Consider the following 17,259-nt stretch of genomic DNA (forward strand, 5'->3'; position numbering starts at 1 on the left):
TAAAACTGTTTTGGATATTTCTTCTCTAAATTGGGTCATTGTGAGAACTTGTTTCAGCTTCATTTTGGGTCTTGCTACCATTTGGGCTCTATCAAACCGAGTTCGAATGCCTAGTTTCAGGCAAGCTTACAGGTTACCCGTTGTTCGTTTGGTAAACGTAAATTGGAGATCGGTCGGGCCTAATCGTATGGAATTGCATCATCTTCATTTGATAAACTTAAATTAGTCAACCTTGCAGGTTATCATGATTCATCGACAAATGTAGATTGGAGAACGCTAAGCCTCCGATAGGCCTACTATCCAGACTGGGCCAAAACCAGGGATTTGGGTATAAAAAATAAACCCAATAAACTGTTGGGCATTAGGTCGGGTTTTTGAATTTGATCCACATTCAAAGACTCAAAATCTCATCAACTTTAAGAATATGTACAAGCACATAGATTGATTGATACAATATGCATATGTACATACATGCATACAAACACATGCATTCATACATCCAAACATACATATATGCATATAGACACTACACGCGCAGGCATGCATACACACACACACAATATATATATATATATATATATATATATATATATATATATATATATATATATATATATATATATATATATAAACTAAGATCTTGTCAAGTGCACGTCCACTTAGATCCGATCAGGTTAACATTGGCCAAGGATGAGGTCCAACATTCATGATCCAAGATATTAAATATGATCTACCATCTTTAAATTGCTTGCACACTAAATGATTATTTGACTTAGAGATCTCCAGCTATGGCATCAAGTGGCCAAAACTTGGTCAGTTTAAATTTAATGAAATGATATATGCTTTTAATCATTTGATTAGTAGATTAGGCATCTAAAAATCACGAGTTTTGGTGGACTCCATCATCCAAAAATAGTATATCATATTCATCAACTTAGATCATGGATGCCGGACTCAATCATCCAATATTGGTCTGATCGAATCTAAATGAAAATTAGACCTGTTTATGGGTTAAACGGCCCATCTGGCCCGCTCAAGCCTGAAGCATTGCGAATAGCCCTAAGTTTGAATTTAAGCCCATTACGTTGGGTCAGACTTGAAATGTGAGCCTACTTGTTAAACAAGCCAAACTCGGATTTTGGTTGGCCCGACCCGAGCTCGGTGCTCCAACCTCCTCCTCCTCTTTTCTCTCCCTCTTCTCTCCTCTTTCCTTCCATGTTCTACATTTTTAGAAAAAATGAAGCAAGCCTGAGTCTTGGCCCAAAGTGCAGCCAATGTGAGATTTTTTTTGGATTCTAAGTTAGATATGGACATAGACTTCAGGTGACTTGTAGCCGCATCCTCTCCACACCTAGGCCAATACCTTGGTTTTGGGTGCGGATTAGGGGGGCGTTTGGTATCAAGTGATCATTCTAAGATCAAAAGTGATGGGTGTGGAAGTGATGAAATCACCATATTTGGCTGCACCTAAATCATCCCTACTCCTCAAATCATCGCCTAATCCAGTAATGAGGTATCCGTCCTTGAGGTTAGAAGTTCAAGATCACTCTAAAGCAGCGATCTTAGGATAAAATTTGAGGACAAAAATATCCCTCAATCCAATGAAAAAAATTAATATATCAATATACCATCAATATATTATATAAATATTATATATATGATTTTGTATATATTGTATTTATAATATATATTATATTATAATATATTATTAATTATATTTTTTGTCATATTATTATTCAATGATAATTTTAAAGTATAGTCAAAATATATTATTATACTTTATATTTATATAATAAAATTATTTAATATATTACTTCTATTTGCCTAATTTTTCTAATCAAAATAAATATTGGTATTAAAATAATATATTGCAGGGATAACAATATTAATTATATAATAATAATTAATATATCTTTATAGGATTAATAATTTAGAAAACTAATAAATATATTTTTATGAAATATATTAAGGATAGTTTGTTGGGGTATGTGGAGACCTTTGGTGATGAAGAGAATTGAAGAAAAATCAATTCTGCATAGTTTTCTGTCTGGCGGACTGTCGGAGTCGACTCGAGCTTCAGTCGAGTCGACTCGGGAACAGTCGAGTCGACTCGAGGTCCATCGAGTCGACCCGGGAGAAGAAAGGCCGAAAAACCATGTTTCTGTCTGGATTGTCAGAGTCGACTCGAGCTACAGTCGAGTCGACTCGAAGCATCGTCGAGTCGACTCGAGCCACAGTCGAGTCGACTCGAGATCGTGCCAGTCATACTGGAAGTTGTCCAGACGTGCCCGAGTCGACTCGAACTAAAGCCGAGTCGACTCGAGCTCGCGGAAATCATACGGATAAGTTTTCTTTTGGTGCTTTGTTGGCGTTTCGACGGCTATGATCATCTGATGGTCTTGAGACTATATATAGGACTCATGAGAGCCCTAGGGTATAGCGATTGGCCGTATATTTGAGAGAGACTCTTGTTTGTGAGGCTAGGGTTCTAGAGAAGAAGAGAATTGGGATCCTACTTCTTGTGCAAAGGGAATTCTGTGTGAATCTCTTGTAGAGCGATCTCGTGTGATCGTTCGGGTGTGTGCCATCTCTGTAATCTATTCATCCTAGTTGAGATTTGGAGCGGTGGAGGACGTAGGCTATTTGTAGCCGAACCTCGTTACATCTTTGTGTTTGCTTTGCTATCTTCTTCCTATTTCTTCTTCCTTTGGTTTGATAATCCGCTGCGGTGCTCAAGTGTTTTACCCTATTGATACCACGGGGTAATCTTTTGCCCTTCGTAGGGATAAGCGAAGCGGTGATCCTTGAGTCCGGTGTCGAGGGAGCGAGAGAGTTATTCTCTCTTTGTTTTCCGACGTTGGTGGGCAGTGCCGGTGTGAGTGGGTTCCGGTGCGGTCGGACGCCAACAATTGGTATCAGAGCTATTGGTTTTCTGCAATGGCGGATGAAGGGAAGTTGCGAATTGAGAAGTTCAATGGAACGAACTTCGGGTTTTGGAAGATGCAAATAAAGGATTACCTTTACCAGAAGGATCTCTATTTACCTCTTGGAGGTAGAGCGAAGAAACCAGAGAAGATGTCCGATGAAGACTGGGAGGTCCTCGATCGGAAGACGCTCGGCACCATAAGATTGTCACTTGTATCCCAAGTGGCATTCAACATCAAAAACGAGAAGACGACGATGGAGTTGATGGCAACATTGTCGCGGATGTACGAGAAACCCTCAGCATCAAACAAGGTATTTCTCATGAAGAGGTTGTTTAATCTTCGTATGAAAAATGGCGGCAGCGTAGCAGAATACCTCAACGAGTTCAATGGACTCACGGCCCAGTTGGAGTCAGTGGAGATTAGTTTTGACGATGAGATTCGGGCATTGCTAATTCTCTCCGGATTACCTGATAACTGGGAGGGCCTGGTGATGGCGGTGAGCAACTCTTCGGCAACGGGGAAGTTGATCTTTGATGACGTTGTGGGAGTGCTTCTGAGTGAAGAAGCAAGAAGGAAATCTTCTGGAGCTGCGGAGTCGTCTGGAAGTGCACTAAACACCTCTGACCGGGGAAGACAAAAGAAGGACGGTCGATTTCGAAGCGACTCGAAGTCGAGATCCAGCAGGTCTCGAGCACCTCAGAACAAGGGAGCGAAGTGCTGGAACTGCGGGAAGATGGGGCACTTTAGGAGGGACTGCAAATCTCCTAAAGGGAAGCAAGGCGACCACACCGAAGGAGTCAGCAAGGATCTGGCAAATCTTGCTGAAGACGGTGACATGGATGCCCTCGTTCTATCTTTATCTACCGGTGACGAGTCTTGGGTGATAGACTCGGGCGCGTCCTTCCATGCTACATCCCAACGGAAGCTTCTTGGAGGATATGAGAAGGGAGACTTCGGCAAAGTCTACCTAGGGGATGGAGAGCCTTGCACTATACAAAGAAGGGTAAGCGCGGAAGTGAAGTTGATTTCTGGATCTTCACTTGAGCTTGAGGACGTACGGCACGTGCCTCAACTGCAGAGGAATCTGATCTCTGTTGGACAGTTGGCGAGCAAAGGGTACAAGACTACTTTCACAGCTGATCAGTGGAAGGTATCCAGAGGTTCGTTGACGGTGGCTAGTGGCAAGAAGATTGGGACACTTTATGTCGCCAATGGCACAGAAAACTCTATTGGAGTTGCTGCAGCAGATGTGGACGCCAAGTTATGGCATTGCAGACTTGGGCACATGAGTTATCAGGGACTGGAGGTGATGCACCAGTTGGGAAAGCTGCAGGATCTCAGGAGTGTTGAGATGGACTTCTGTGAGGATTGTATTCTCGGAAAGCAGAAGCGTGTTTCATTCAACAAAGAAGGTAAACCTCGGAAGCAAGAAAAGCTAGATCTTGTGCACACGGACGTGTGGGGGCCTGCACCGGTTTCTTCCATTGGTGGATCTCAGTACTATGTTACTTTTATTGATGATGCTACTAGAAAGCTTTGGGTGTTCTTCTTGAAGCACAAGTCAGAGGTATTTGGGGTCTTCAGGAGATGGCAGGCAATGGTAGAACTCGAGACAGGAAGGAGGTTAAAATGCCTGAGATCAGACAACGGTGGTGAGTATTGTAGCAGGGAGTTTGAGGACTACTGTGCAGAGGCTGGGATCGTCAGGCAGAGGACAGTTCCAGGGACACCACAACAAAATGGAGTTGCTGAAAGGATGAACAGAACAATTAATGAGCGTGCCAGGAGTATGAGGATACATGCTGGATTGCCACGCAGTTTTGGGCGGAAGCAGTTAACACTGCTGCCTATTTGATCAACAGAGGGCCATCAAAGAAACTTGAATTTGGGATTCCTGAGGAAGCATGGACAGCAAAGAAGATTGATTTGGCGCACTTACGAGTATTCAGTTGTACCAGTTATGTCCATGTTGATTCCAGTCAAAGAAGCAAACTAGACGCTAAATCAAAGAAGTGCATTTTCGTTGGATACGGAGGTCAACAGTTTGGGTATCGGTTTTGGGATCCCGAACACAGGAAGATCATTCGTAGTAATGATGTGGTATTCAATGAGAAAATGCAGCAGAGCACTGAATCAGAAACAAAACCTGTTGAGCCGTGTTTTGTGGATCCTGAAGAGGAGTCTACAAATTCTGGTCAGAAGACTCAGTCAGAGCAAGAACCTGAAGTATTGGCACCCCCTCCACAACTAAGAAGGTCCACTCGTAGTACTCATGGGAAGCCTCCTCAAAGGTATGATGGGACTCTTAGTTATTTGCTGCTCACAGATAATGGCGAACCTGAATGCTTCACGGAGGCATTGGAGGTTGATACCAGGAAGGAGTGGGAGTTGGCCATGGATGATGAGATGAAGTCATTGGAGCAGAATCAAACGTGGGATTTGGTGGATCTGCCCAAGGGGAAGAAAGCACTGTCAAACAAATGGGTTTACAGGCTGAAGGAAGAGCAGAATGGGAAGAAGCGATACAAGGCCAGGCTGGTTGTAAAAGGGTTTCAGCAGAGAGCAGGTATCGACTTTACGGAGATCTTTTCTCCTGTAGTCAAGATGAGTTCTATTCGGGCGGTGCTGAGTATGGTGGCAGAAGAGGATCTTCACTTAGAGCAGCTTGATGTGAAGACGGCTTTTCTCCACGGAGATCTCGATGAGGAGATATATATGCAGCAGCCGGAGGGATACATTGCAGCTGGCACGGGTGACTTGGTTTGCAAATTAAAGAAAAGCCTCTATGGTTTGAAACAAGCGCCCAGGCAATGGTATCTCAAGTTCGATAGCTACATGCTTAAGATAGGATACAGGAGATGTCAGGAGGATCACTGTTGCTACTTCCGGGACTTCGGTACATCTTACATTATCTTGCTATTGTATGTTGATGACATGTTAGTTGCAGGAGCTAGCATGCATGAGATTGCAAAATTGAAGCTGAAGCTGTCAAGAAAATTTGCAATGAAGGATCTAGGAGCAGCGAAACAGATCCTTGGAATGCGGATCAGCAGAGATAGGTCTAAACATATCCTCAGACTATCTCAGGCGGAGCACATCAGCCGAGTACTCAGGAGATTCTGCATGGAGGGTGCCAAACCTGTTGGCACACCGCTGGGTGCCCACTTAAAGCTTTCCAAAGGGCAAAGTCCGAAGACGCGGGTGGAGGAGCTCAATATGTCAAAAATCCCGTATGCATCGGCGGTGGGGAGCTTGATGTACGCTATGGTGTGTACAAGACCAGACATTGCTCAAGCAGTGGGAGTTGTGAGTCGCTTTATGAGCTGCCCAGGCTTGGAGCATTGGCGCGCGGTCAAATGGATACTGAGGTATCTGAAGGGCACGGAGCACATGTCATTGTGCTATGGAGGTTCTGAGATCCAGTTACAGGGCTTTGTGGACTCAGACATGGCAGGGGACTTGGACGGCAGGAGAAGCACGACAGGGTACTTGTTCACCTTGGGCAGTGGAGCCGTCAGTTGGATTTCCAGGTTGCAACCAGTTGTTGCATTGTCGACTACGGAGGCGGAGTATGTGGCAGCCACAGAGGCGTGCAAGGAACTAATATGGCTTCAAGGCTTGATGAAGGAGCTTGGGAAGGAGCAGAAGGATTGCATGTTATATTCAGATAGTCAAAGTGCAATTCATCTGGCGAAGAATTCAGCTTTCCATTCGAGGACGAAGCATATTGACATACGGTACCACTTCGTGAGGTCATTGCTCGAGCAGGGACTCGTCAAGTTGGAGAAGATTCATACAAGTCAGAATCCTGCAGATATGCTGACGAAGGTCGTCACGGTGGAGAAGCTGAGGAGTTGTTCAGCTTCTGCTGGTCTTCATGCTTGAAGACGTTGAGGAGGCATCGTACCTATTTCACTAGGATGATTCAGTTTCAGTGGGAGCACAGAGGAGAGCCAAGTAACAAGAGGATATACCCAAGGTCTCCAAGTGGGAGATTGTTGGGGTATGTGGAGACCTTTGGTGATGAAGAGAATTGAAGAAAAATCAATTCTGCATAGTTTTCTGTCTGGCGGACTGTCGGAGTCGACTCGAGCTTCAGTCGAGTCGACTCGGGAACAGTCGAGTCGACTCGAGGTCCATCGAGTCGACCCGGGAGAAGAAAGGCCGAAAAACCATGTTTCTGTCTGGATTGTCAGAGTCGACTCGAGCTACAGTCGAGTCGACTCGAAGCATCGTCGAGTCGACTCGAGCCACAGTCGAGTCGACTCGAGATCGTGCCAGTCATACTGGAAGTTGTCCAGACGTGCCCGAGTCGACTCGAACTAAAGCCGAGTCGACTCGAGCTCGCGGAAATCATACGGATGAGTTTTCTTTTGGTGTTTTGTTGGCGTTTCGATGGCTATGATCATCTGAAGGTCTTGAGACTATATATAGGACTCATGAGAGCCCTAAGGTATAGCGATTGGCCGTATATTTGAGAGAGACTCTTGTTTGTGAGGCTAGGGTTCTAGAGAAGAAGAGGATTGGGATCCTACTTCTTGTGCAAAGGAAATTCTGTGTGAATCTCTTGTAGAGCGATCTCGTGTGATCGTTCGGGTGTGTGCCATCTCTGTAATCTATTCATCCTAGTTGAGATTTGGAGCGGTGGAGGACGTAGGCTATTTGTAGCCGAACCTCGTTACATCTTTGTGTTTGCTTTGCTATCTTCTTCCTATTTCTTCTTCCTTTGGTTTGATAATCCGCTGCGGTGCTCAAGTGTTTTACCCTATTGATACCACGGGGTAATCTTTTGCCCTTCGTAGGGATAAGCGAAGCGGTGATCCTTGAGTCCGGTGTCGAGGGAGCGAGAGAGTTATTCTCTCTTTGTTTTCCGACGTTGGTGGGCAGTGCCGGTGTGAGTGGGTTCCGGTGCGGTCGGACGCCAACATAGTTTTGGTATTATATGGTTAGTAATTTTGGATTTCTATAAAATACCGAACAGATTATTCGTAGATAACTGTAAATTTTTAATCACTAGAACATAGCACAATAAATACGGTGATCTTAGATCATCGAGGATCCAATTATTTTGGGATAAATATCACCGATAATTTGAGATGATTTTGGTGATCTCATTGGGATCACCAAGTGCCACCTAAGTGGTAAAAGATGGTTCCATCTAGTGTTGGGGGGTTAAACGGAGTAGGGTTACACCGCCACGAAATCAATGTTCCTCCCACAAAATTGGTTCGTCCCAGCCCAAGTATGTCACATTGACCGTATGAGGGTGAGACCGTTTCTAGTGCCGGTTATACGCCACGCTCCAACATCTGGGGCCCAAAGGGAAAGCAGAAACATAAAACCTCGAAGCCTCTCCCTTCCACTGCGTTGGATAGCGCGCTTCGTGGGTGCGGGGATAGCAATGAGAGCCCTGGTATGTAGGATAAACAGGGAGCTGGCCGCGACGCCACGGCCTTCTTTAGCGCTGAGGTCTCTCGGCTCCCGCTTCTCCCACCACCACCACCACGATAGCCCAACGAAGAAGGAGAAGAAGAGGAGCTATATCCTGGGACTGGACCTCCCTGACATTTGGAGCCCTCCTCCCAGATCCACCTCTCCTTCCCCTCCGTCGTCTCAAACCCCAGGTAGTGTCACCTTTTCTCTGTCCCAAGCCTTGTGACGATTGGTTACGGAATAAACTCAAACATGTTTTGGTCATTCACCTGGGGAGAATGCGTGTTCAATTGTACTTAGACTTCATGTTCTAATGTCTAGTTAGTTATATGTGATTGTCCTTGGTGATAGATAATATCCGTGGCATGACTATCTTCTCGTTTTCAAGTAACCAACGAAAGAAACTTTCCTCTGGAAACCATTTGTGTCCTCACTCGATTGGTAAATTTGCATATAGTTATATATGAGCAAGCACAAAGGATGAGGGCCACATGACATACATTGGTAGATCAGTTTGAGATCATGATGCAGTTATGTATGACCTTTTGGAAGGGGCTTTCCTTGAAGCTAAAATTCCTAACATTGCTGTTTTATTCAGAAATCATCATTCCTCTTAACAGTTTCAAATTTTAAATCCCAAATTTACTTACATCGAAGTTCTAAAAGGATTCGAGCAGCTTAGTAGCAGGAAACTTCTATAGAAGGTGCTCCACCTGCTTCAGAATCTCATAGGAAATGTACTTCTCTTCCCTTCCTATTTCAGAACACTTATTGACAGTTATATTACTGGCGTGAACCTGGATAACTTTTGACATCCAGGTTCATGATAGTGTTTCGTTAAGTTTTATCTTAGAGAGCAAGGGCATCGGCATGTGAACGTGTTATGCTCTCCTATTGTTAGCTCATGGAGAAACAAACCATTATTCTGGCATTATTTTTAAGTCATGTACCTATCTGATTGAAGAATTCAACAAGCTGAAATTGAGGTTTGTATTTATTGCTGAAGGAGGCTGAGAAGCATTGTGGAGTATGGGTTCTCTTGACGTGACCTTATGTTTGTTGAGAATATAAGAATTGCACTGTCAAGAAAGAATATAAGGAAACGAGTTTTTCTTTAAAAAGAAGAACAACCTTTTTTCATCATGTTTCATGGTGTGTGTTAATGGTGTCCATATGGACATAACCCTAAAGAAAGGTTGATGTACTGGCATTGTTAAATTCTCACATTAAATAATCCAAATATAATGTGATTCCTAAATCCCTAACTGTATCATTTTTTTAATAGTTCTGGCAGTGATCTATGAGTTAAGTTTGGTAAATATTTTAAAACTTAAGCATTAACTTGAAGGCTCACCATCTTGGTACCAGACCCGTATCGGTGCCATACCAGCACTATGTCGGTACGGTACAATATAGAATTTTTTCGGCGTACTGAGTATCGGTACGTCTTCCATTACCGAAAACTGGTATCGAATCGGTACGGTATAATACATGGTGTGCCATCTGGTTCGGCTCGGTACGATATACTTGATTAACTTGTTTTCAAAATTAAAGTTTATTCGACCCAGCCTAACTCAAGGGCTTTTGAAGCTTAAAATAGGGCTGGAGACCAAAAACAAACTAAAATTTTTCTTCTGCTGTGTCAAACCTGGCCCTGTTGATAAAAACATGGCGATTCACTTTGTAAACTGACCTTTTTTTGACATTTTCACCCCTACAGTTAAATATCTTCACACTTTTATGATGTGGTTAATTTGAGAAGTAAAGAAAACAGAGAGGAGGAAAGGACGAAAGAAGGAGGAGAAGTCAAGAGATAGGGAGTTCTCGACAAAAGAGCCTTTCTTTATTGAATTCAACTAGCTATATTAATAGCCTTATATCCAACAGAAATCAAGCACGTTACAACTAATGCCAAAAGACTAGGAGTTACAGCTAAAGAATAGAACTGGTGCTGAAGAATAGGAACTGCTTCTGGAACTGGAGCATGACCTGGTCTTCTCCAGCATATTTGATGCAGATGATGATAGCCAAGCACCCCACGTTCCAAGTGCCTGCCGAGAGTCAAGGAAAATGGAGCACGTAACATTTTATTTGACGGGCATTGTGTATTCAACAGTTTCTTGGGAAGAAGATTGAGATCTTATGGAAAACTTTCTTGCCGATAGCAATTTTTGCTTGTAAAGATTTCTTGCACCACATCATGGCTTAACTAATTAGGCATTTAAATAATGTTTAGTTCAGAGTATTTTTCAAGGGCTTGTTTTCTTCTCTTATCTCTCTATTTGTCTGGGAGTGTTAGTCTATGAACCACTGGGAAAATGTTGAAGGAAAATTTCACTCTAAAGAACTTTCCATTCTTTCACCAAAAAAAAAAAAAGAACTTTCCATGCGCTATTTCAACATTGTCGTCTGTATTGCTTGCAGATTTTTCATTCTTTTTAGCATGTCCGCTAAATTTTAATAGAAATGCTAAGGGAATTGCAATCAAGGTTCGCCGTACCGGTACCGAACCCCGTACCGGTGCCACACTAATATAGGTGTACCGAGTGTCGGTACGGTACGGTATGCGGTACGTCAGGCGTACCGACATTGGTGTACCGATACCGGTACCCATCGGTACGGGTACGGTACGCTCGGTACCGATCGGTATCGATCGGTACAGCGAACCTTGATTGCAATACTACTATAGTTCTATTAGAATATCTCTTAATGCCTACTCTAGATCAGGTGAGGCCTGTAAAGGTCATCAATATAACCACTTCAACCAGAAATTCATTGAGAGGGATTTCTCAAATGGTGCAGCATACGTCAGATCATGTGGATGACTCACCTTTCCTTATCTCAGCTTCTTGGTCAGCCAACTTGTCCATACAATTTTTTTTGTAAATAGATATGGATTATAATCATAAAGATAAAATGAGAGCAAAGTTGTTATCTAACATCATTTATAATGTTTAAAAGATTATTTAAGTCGTAAATTGTTCCACATATGAAGAATGGGACATTCATCACATGTCGAATGGATAGTAAAATCTATTTCTGAATGGGCCATCTGTCCTGACAAATGATGAAATGCTTAATGTAAACTTTGATTTTCTGGAATCCATATCATAGAAGCAGCTGTTCAATTTTTTTTCCTTCTGTTCTATAGCAAAGAAAGGATATAAAATTTTGTAGTTTAACCTGACCAAAGTTTGTATAGTCTCAGGTCAGAGACATGCATGATATCTTGTGTATGGTTCAGTTGGCAAAAATAATACGTAACCAGTATGCATTTCATTAATCTGCAAAAGATGTTGGCTTTTTTCCCTGGATCTGATTTTGTTTTCAATACCAACCCCTTTTAGTTGAACACATATGCTAATAGGGCATCATATATGCTTTTCAAAAATTGGTATTCTTAGATGATCTGGGTCCTCAATTTGCTTCGTTGCTTTTCGTTTCCGAAGCCATGTATGTGTTGCTGAACTAGTGTGCATGTCTTCCAAAACCATGCTCGGTCATGTTAAACCAATTAATTCCCTGCCTAACAATTCCTCAAGTTTTTTTTTGTTCTCTTATGGATCCTTTTTTTCTTGTCTTTTGTAATGCTTATCTGAACTATACTTGTGCAGTGGATTTTGAGTTGATCCCAACAATTATCAATGGAAAACTTATTGCGGAGGAAATAAGATCTGGAATTGCTAAGGAAGTATGCCAAATGAAGGAAACAATCAGCAAAGTTCCTGGACTAGCCGTAGTTTTGGTGGGTCAGAGAAGGGACTCCCAAACTTATGTGCGTTATAAAATAAAGGCTTGCCAAGAAGTTGGTATCAGATCTCTGTCAGCAGAATTGCCTGATGATTGTCCAGAGGATGAAGTAGTGAATACTGTGTTGAGCTTTAATGAAGATCCATCTATTCATGGTATCCTAGTGCAACTACCTTTACCACAAGTAATTTCTTTAACTATACTGGAAGGTTTCAGGCTCCCATAGTTTGATCTTCTCTTATGTCACTGTTCTACATAAATCTTATGACCACTCAAGAAATTACCTTATTTTGGCATCTACGCTTAACTGAACTTTTGGATTCAATTCGTTGCAATAGTTCATTTGTTCAATTAGATGATATTTCTCCTGTTCTGAAAGCAGCATATGAATGAGGAGAAGATTTTGAATGCTGTAAGTCTAGAAAAAGATGTTGATGGCTTCCATCCACTTAATATGGGAAATCTTGCTTTGAGAGACAGAGAACCTCTTTTCATTCCTTGTGCTGCAAAGGCTTGTATCGAATTGTTGTTCCGATCTGGTGTTGACCTCATGGGGAAAAATGTGGCTGTGATTGGGCGAAGCAAGGTGGTTGGGTTGCCGCTTTCCTTGCTATTGCAGGTAAAAATGCAAAGCTTATAGTATCCATAATGCCAGTTCATACGTGTAATCTTGCTCAATTGGCAGAGGCACCATGCTACGATAAGCATTATTCATGCCTTCACCAAAAACCCAGAAGATATCACTCGTGAAGCCGATATTGTGATCTCAGCTGCAGGGGTGGCGAACCTGGTACGTGGAAGTTGGCTAAAGAAAGGTACAATTGTAATCGATGTTGGAACAAATCCTATTGAGGTAAAAAGTTTGTTCTCTGGCAGCTTTGTTGTAATTTTAGCAACTGATCTTATAACTGCCAAGCTTACCAGTTATAGATACTTGGAATAACATAAATTATAACTATAGTGCAATTTTTCTGGCCTTCATAATCGGCTGAGCAACATGTGGTTTCCTTCCTACACTCTTTACTATTCCATTATGGTACACCATGTTGAGACTGATACCTTTTCTTTCCACTCTGACAAATCCTTCATAATCTCACACTGCTTATGTGTTCATAGCCGCTCTTTGCTGTCCCAATGCTTGCTTCTTCTCATTGTTTCTTGGAAATAGTTTTTGGCTGTTGGTCCTGATCGCAAAATCCTGTTCCCTTTGAATTATTACTGACAACAAAAATCTGATTATCCAGACTGGAAGTTACATATATTAAAAACTCACTGAATAGTTATAAGTGCCGTAAAAGAGACTTTTTTTATTTAGCAAGTTAGTATCATTTCTGACATCTAGTTTGATAGTATTTCCTCTTGGATTATGAACATCAGGACCCTAGCAGCGAGCATGGTTACTACCTCTCAGGAGACGTTTGCTTTGAAGAAGCAGTGCAGGTGGTCTCAGCTATTACCCCAGTTCCTGGTGGAGTTGGACCTGTGACGATTGCCATGCTGCTTTCCAATACACTTGACTCAGCCAAACGAGCATACGGATTAAGCTAGTGGACTTTTGGGAGCATTCTCTAATTTTGTCGCGATTTGTCATTCCTGTTATAATCACTAACGCTTCCATTGTAAATTTTTGCTTTCCTTTTCCTTATTTTAATTTTTAGTTTGCACCAAGGAGGGGATTACCCTTCAGTCTTATTTCATTTTTAGTCCATAAAGCTGTGTCAATTACCAGGTCTGTACACCGTTCGAAGTATCATACATTGCTTTAGTGGTGGTAATTTTCAGAATGCCCGAGAATCCACCATCTAGAACGGTAGTGGGCCACTTGTTAATGAGGCCACAAATTAAAAAAGTCTCGATCGATGAGGCAGTGTAGCTCAAGATTCACAAGAGGATTCACCTGGAAGTTTTAGTCTCTTTTTTTCTGTATTTTTATCCTACTTTTCTGCAGCTATAATAGGTTATAAAGACTTAGCAGAGGTGCCTAATTTCAAATTCCTGTAACTCATAATCTTTGGTTGCCTTACTGTGTATTACCCAAGTGAATTGGTGTCCAATATGACCACAGTCTTGCTGGTCGATCGAGGCTTTTTAGAATCAGACCTTAATATCTGAAATGATAAAAGGAGATAAGAAACCCTGAATCGGATGTGTCTTATTATAAATTTGAATTCACAGTATTTTCTATGATGAAGTTTACAATATATGGTACAGGAATAATGTCTCTGCCTCAAGCTGAGACAAGCTTCCATCTAAGATAGTAAATTGGGAAAGACGATCAACTCCAATGCGTTTTCCTTTTCCTTTTTTTGTTTTTAGTAGCTCGCAAAACTAAGAAAAACTTATATATACAAAACCTGTAAACCTCTTTGTTACTTAAAATCCAATAATGAGATATATTACCAAGCTATTGCGGGTCCGGAAAGCATCTGATTCAGAGGAGATGGCTCGGAGGTCAGAACAATGCAAAAATATGGTGGGCCTCTCAAAGGGTGGCCTCTCAAATTGAGAGCAAAACCACCTTATCCAAACAATTCCAGAGAGCACCTCACAATTCAAAAAATATCTATCTACACCTTTTGTCAGAATATACTACGGATCGGCTACACACATCTTAAAAATTTTGCACTCCATTTTCAGAAGCCGCTGCATTCCTTCTGGCAAAGAAACCAATGTCAGCTCTGCTGCTCTCCCCTACGAGCCATATCCCCTTGAAGCCAGAGGCAGAATGCATCCCTTCGCTGGATAAATGTCTAGACAAGGAAGAACTAAAGCAAGTTCATGCCCGAATGATCAAAACTGGCCTCATTCTAGATGCCATTCCAGCTAGCAGACTATTGGTTGGCCTGTGTGGTGCCTCCGATGCCGGCAGCCTGACCTATGCTCTGATGGTTTTCGAAAGAATTCAGAATCCTAACACATTCATGTGGAACACCATGATCAGATCCCTGTCCAACGGTAGCAATCCAGAAGAAGCTATTCTCCTTTACTCCCAGATGCTACATGATGCAGTTCCACACAATTCCTACACCTTTCCCTTCTTGCTCAAGGCCTGTGCTAATCTGCCATCGGCCGCAGCCGAGACCCAACAGATCCACTGTCATATAATTAAGACCGGCTTTGCTTTGGAGGCTTGCACCACCAATTCTCTCCTCCACGTCTATGCTAAATCTGGCAGCATTCTCTCGGCCAGCCAACTGTTTGATTCGATCCCATGCAGAGACACGGTCTCCTGGAACTCGATGATCAATGGATATGCAAGAAGTGGCAAAATTGAGATGGCGCGCGAATTATTTGATCAGATGGAGAATAAGAACATCATCTCGTGGACGACGATGATCGCCGGATATGTCGAGAACTGCCTCTGTAAGGAAGCCTTGGAACTTTTTCGAGAAATGCAGGCGATGGATATAGAACCTGATACAGTTGCCCTCGCCAGTGTGCTCACAGCATGCGCTCATCTTGGAGCTCTGGATCAAGGGAGATGGATCCACGCCTACGTAAAGAAGAAACAAATTGGATTGGACCCGGTGCTGCGGTGTGTTCTCATGGACATGTTTGCCAAGTGCGGCGAACTGGATGAAGCTCTAGCCGTCTTCAGGAATACCAAGGAGAGAAACGTTTGCATGTGGACGGCGATGATCGCCGGTTTTGCGGCGCACGGGCAAGGAAGAGAAGCCCTCGATCTGTTCGCCGACATGGAGAGAACAGGAATTAAGCCGAATGGTATCACTTTCACTGGAGTCCTGACAGCATGCAGTTATGCAGGAATGGTTGAGGAAGGGAAATCGATTTTTGAGAGAATAGCAAAAGACTGCAATATGAGCCCATCGGTCGAGCACTATGGCTGTATGGTTGATCTTTTAGGCCGAGCTGGGCTGCTGAAGGAAGCAGAAGAGATGATTAAAACGATGCCTGTAAAGCCAAATGCCGCAGTCTGGGGAGCACTGCTCGATGCCTGTCGAGTGCACAGAAACTTTGAGCTGGGAAGGCGCGTAGGAAAGATCCTGATGGATTTAGAACCGAAGCAAAGCGGGCGATATGTCCAGTTGGCCGGCATTCTTGCAGCAGAGGGATGCTGGGATGAAGCAGCGGCGGTGAGGAATCTGATGAAGGAAAGGGGAGCTGCAAAGCTTCCAGGATGCAGTTCTATCAGCCTGAGTGGATGTGTCCATGAATTCGTTGCGGGAGACAGGTCACACCGACAGACGGAAGAGATTTATCTCGAGTGGGACAATATTTTGAGGAGATTGAAGAAAGGAGGATATGTTCCATTGACTGAAAACTTGCTGTTGGATTTGGGGGAGGAGGAGGAGAAAGAAACAGCAATACATTGCCACAGTGAGAAGCTGGCAATTGCATTTGGTTTCATTACAACTAAACCAGGAGCAACAATTCGAATCGTCAAGAATCTCAGGGTGTGCTCCGACTGCCACGTCGTAAGCAAGCTCATCAGCAAGGTTTACAGTCGTAAAATAATCATGCGCGATAGGACTCGTTTCCATGTTTTTATGAATGGGCAATGTTCTTGCGGAGACTATTGGTGAAGATTAGCGAAAAGTAGCGCTTGGTTGCATGGAACAAAGTTGAAAATTGTGGCTTTCATATGTATCTCGTTGAAAAGGGGTAGGGCCTAAACATTCTTGTTATGGGCAGTTTGGTTGGGCCCGGGGCCTTTGAGTAGACACCAATGGGAGGCTAGTTTGTTTGACTATATTTACATTATTGGGCTAAAACTTTTATATAATTCATAGATTGGATGTCTATTGCATCAACCAAACTCTTTAGGGAAAAAAAAAATCTCTATAGATATTTTTTTGCTTTTAGCCCAAAATCTAGACCGGGTGTGGATAAGCTATACAAGCTAGATAAGCCAAAAAGTCCAATTCCTATATAATTTTCAGTCTAATCTTATAAGAATATCCAAATAAGCCTCGAGTCCCTCAACTAGAACACAAACATATCACAAAAAAAGCACGTGCATCCACAACATCTAGATGGCATGTTTTTTTCCCTAGGTGGCTGCCTATTGTTATATGAGTATGTTTTTGATGTGTATCTGCATGTACCAATGAATGGATGTAAATGTGTGACATTGTATAGATAACACAACTTGATATTTCTATAGGGTCCAATCAAATGTCACTATATA

General features: G+C 42.6%; 2 protein-coding genes across 2 annotated transcripts; both read left to right on the plus strand.

Annotated features, from left to right (window-relative positions):
- The first annotated feature begins 8,129 nt into the window (after positions 1-8,129).
- LOC103699458 (bifunctional protein FolD 1, mitochondrial) lies at positions 8,130-13,894 on the plus strand. The gene is made up of 5 exons (XM_039125598.1): positions 8,130-8,551; positions 11,975-12,294; positions 12,493-12,729; positions 12,796-12,963; positions 13,488-13,894. The coding sequence occupies exons 1-5, from the start codon at positions 8,134-8,136 to the stop codon at positions 13,656-13,658; spliced, it is 1,314 nt and encodes a 437-aa protein (XP_038981526.1). The 5' UTR covers positions 8,130-8,133; the 3' UTR covers positions 13,659-13,894.
- A 47-nt stretch (positions 13,895-13,941) lies between these two features.
- On the plus strand, positions 13,942-16,882 carry LOC103712727 (pentatricopeptide repeat-containing protein At5g66520). Its single transcript, XM_026806791.2, has one exon. The coding sequence runs from the start codon at positions 14,780-14,782 to the stop codon at positions 16,652-16,654; it is 1,875 nt and encodes a 624-aa protein (XP_026662592.2). The 5' UTR covers positions 13,942-14,779; the 3' UTR covers positions 16,655-16,882.
- The last annotated feature ends 377 nt before the right edge of the window (positions 16,883-17,259 follow it).

The sequence above is a fragment of the Phoenix dactylifera genome, chromosome 4 (assembly GCF_009389715.1).
Source record: "Phoenix dactylifera cultivar Barhee BC4 chromosome 4, palm_55x_up_171113_PBpolish2nd_filt_p, whole genome shotgun sequence".
NCBI lineage: Eukaryota > Viridiplantae > Streptophyta > Magnoliopsida > Arecales > Arecaceae > Phoenix > Phoenix dactylifera.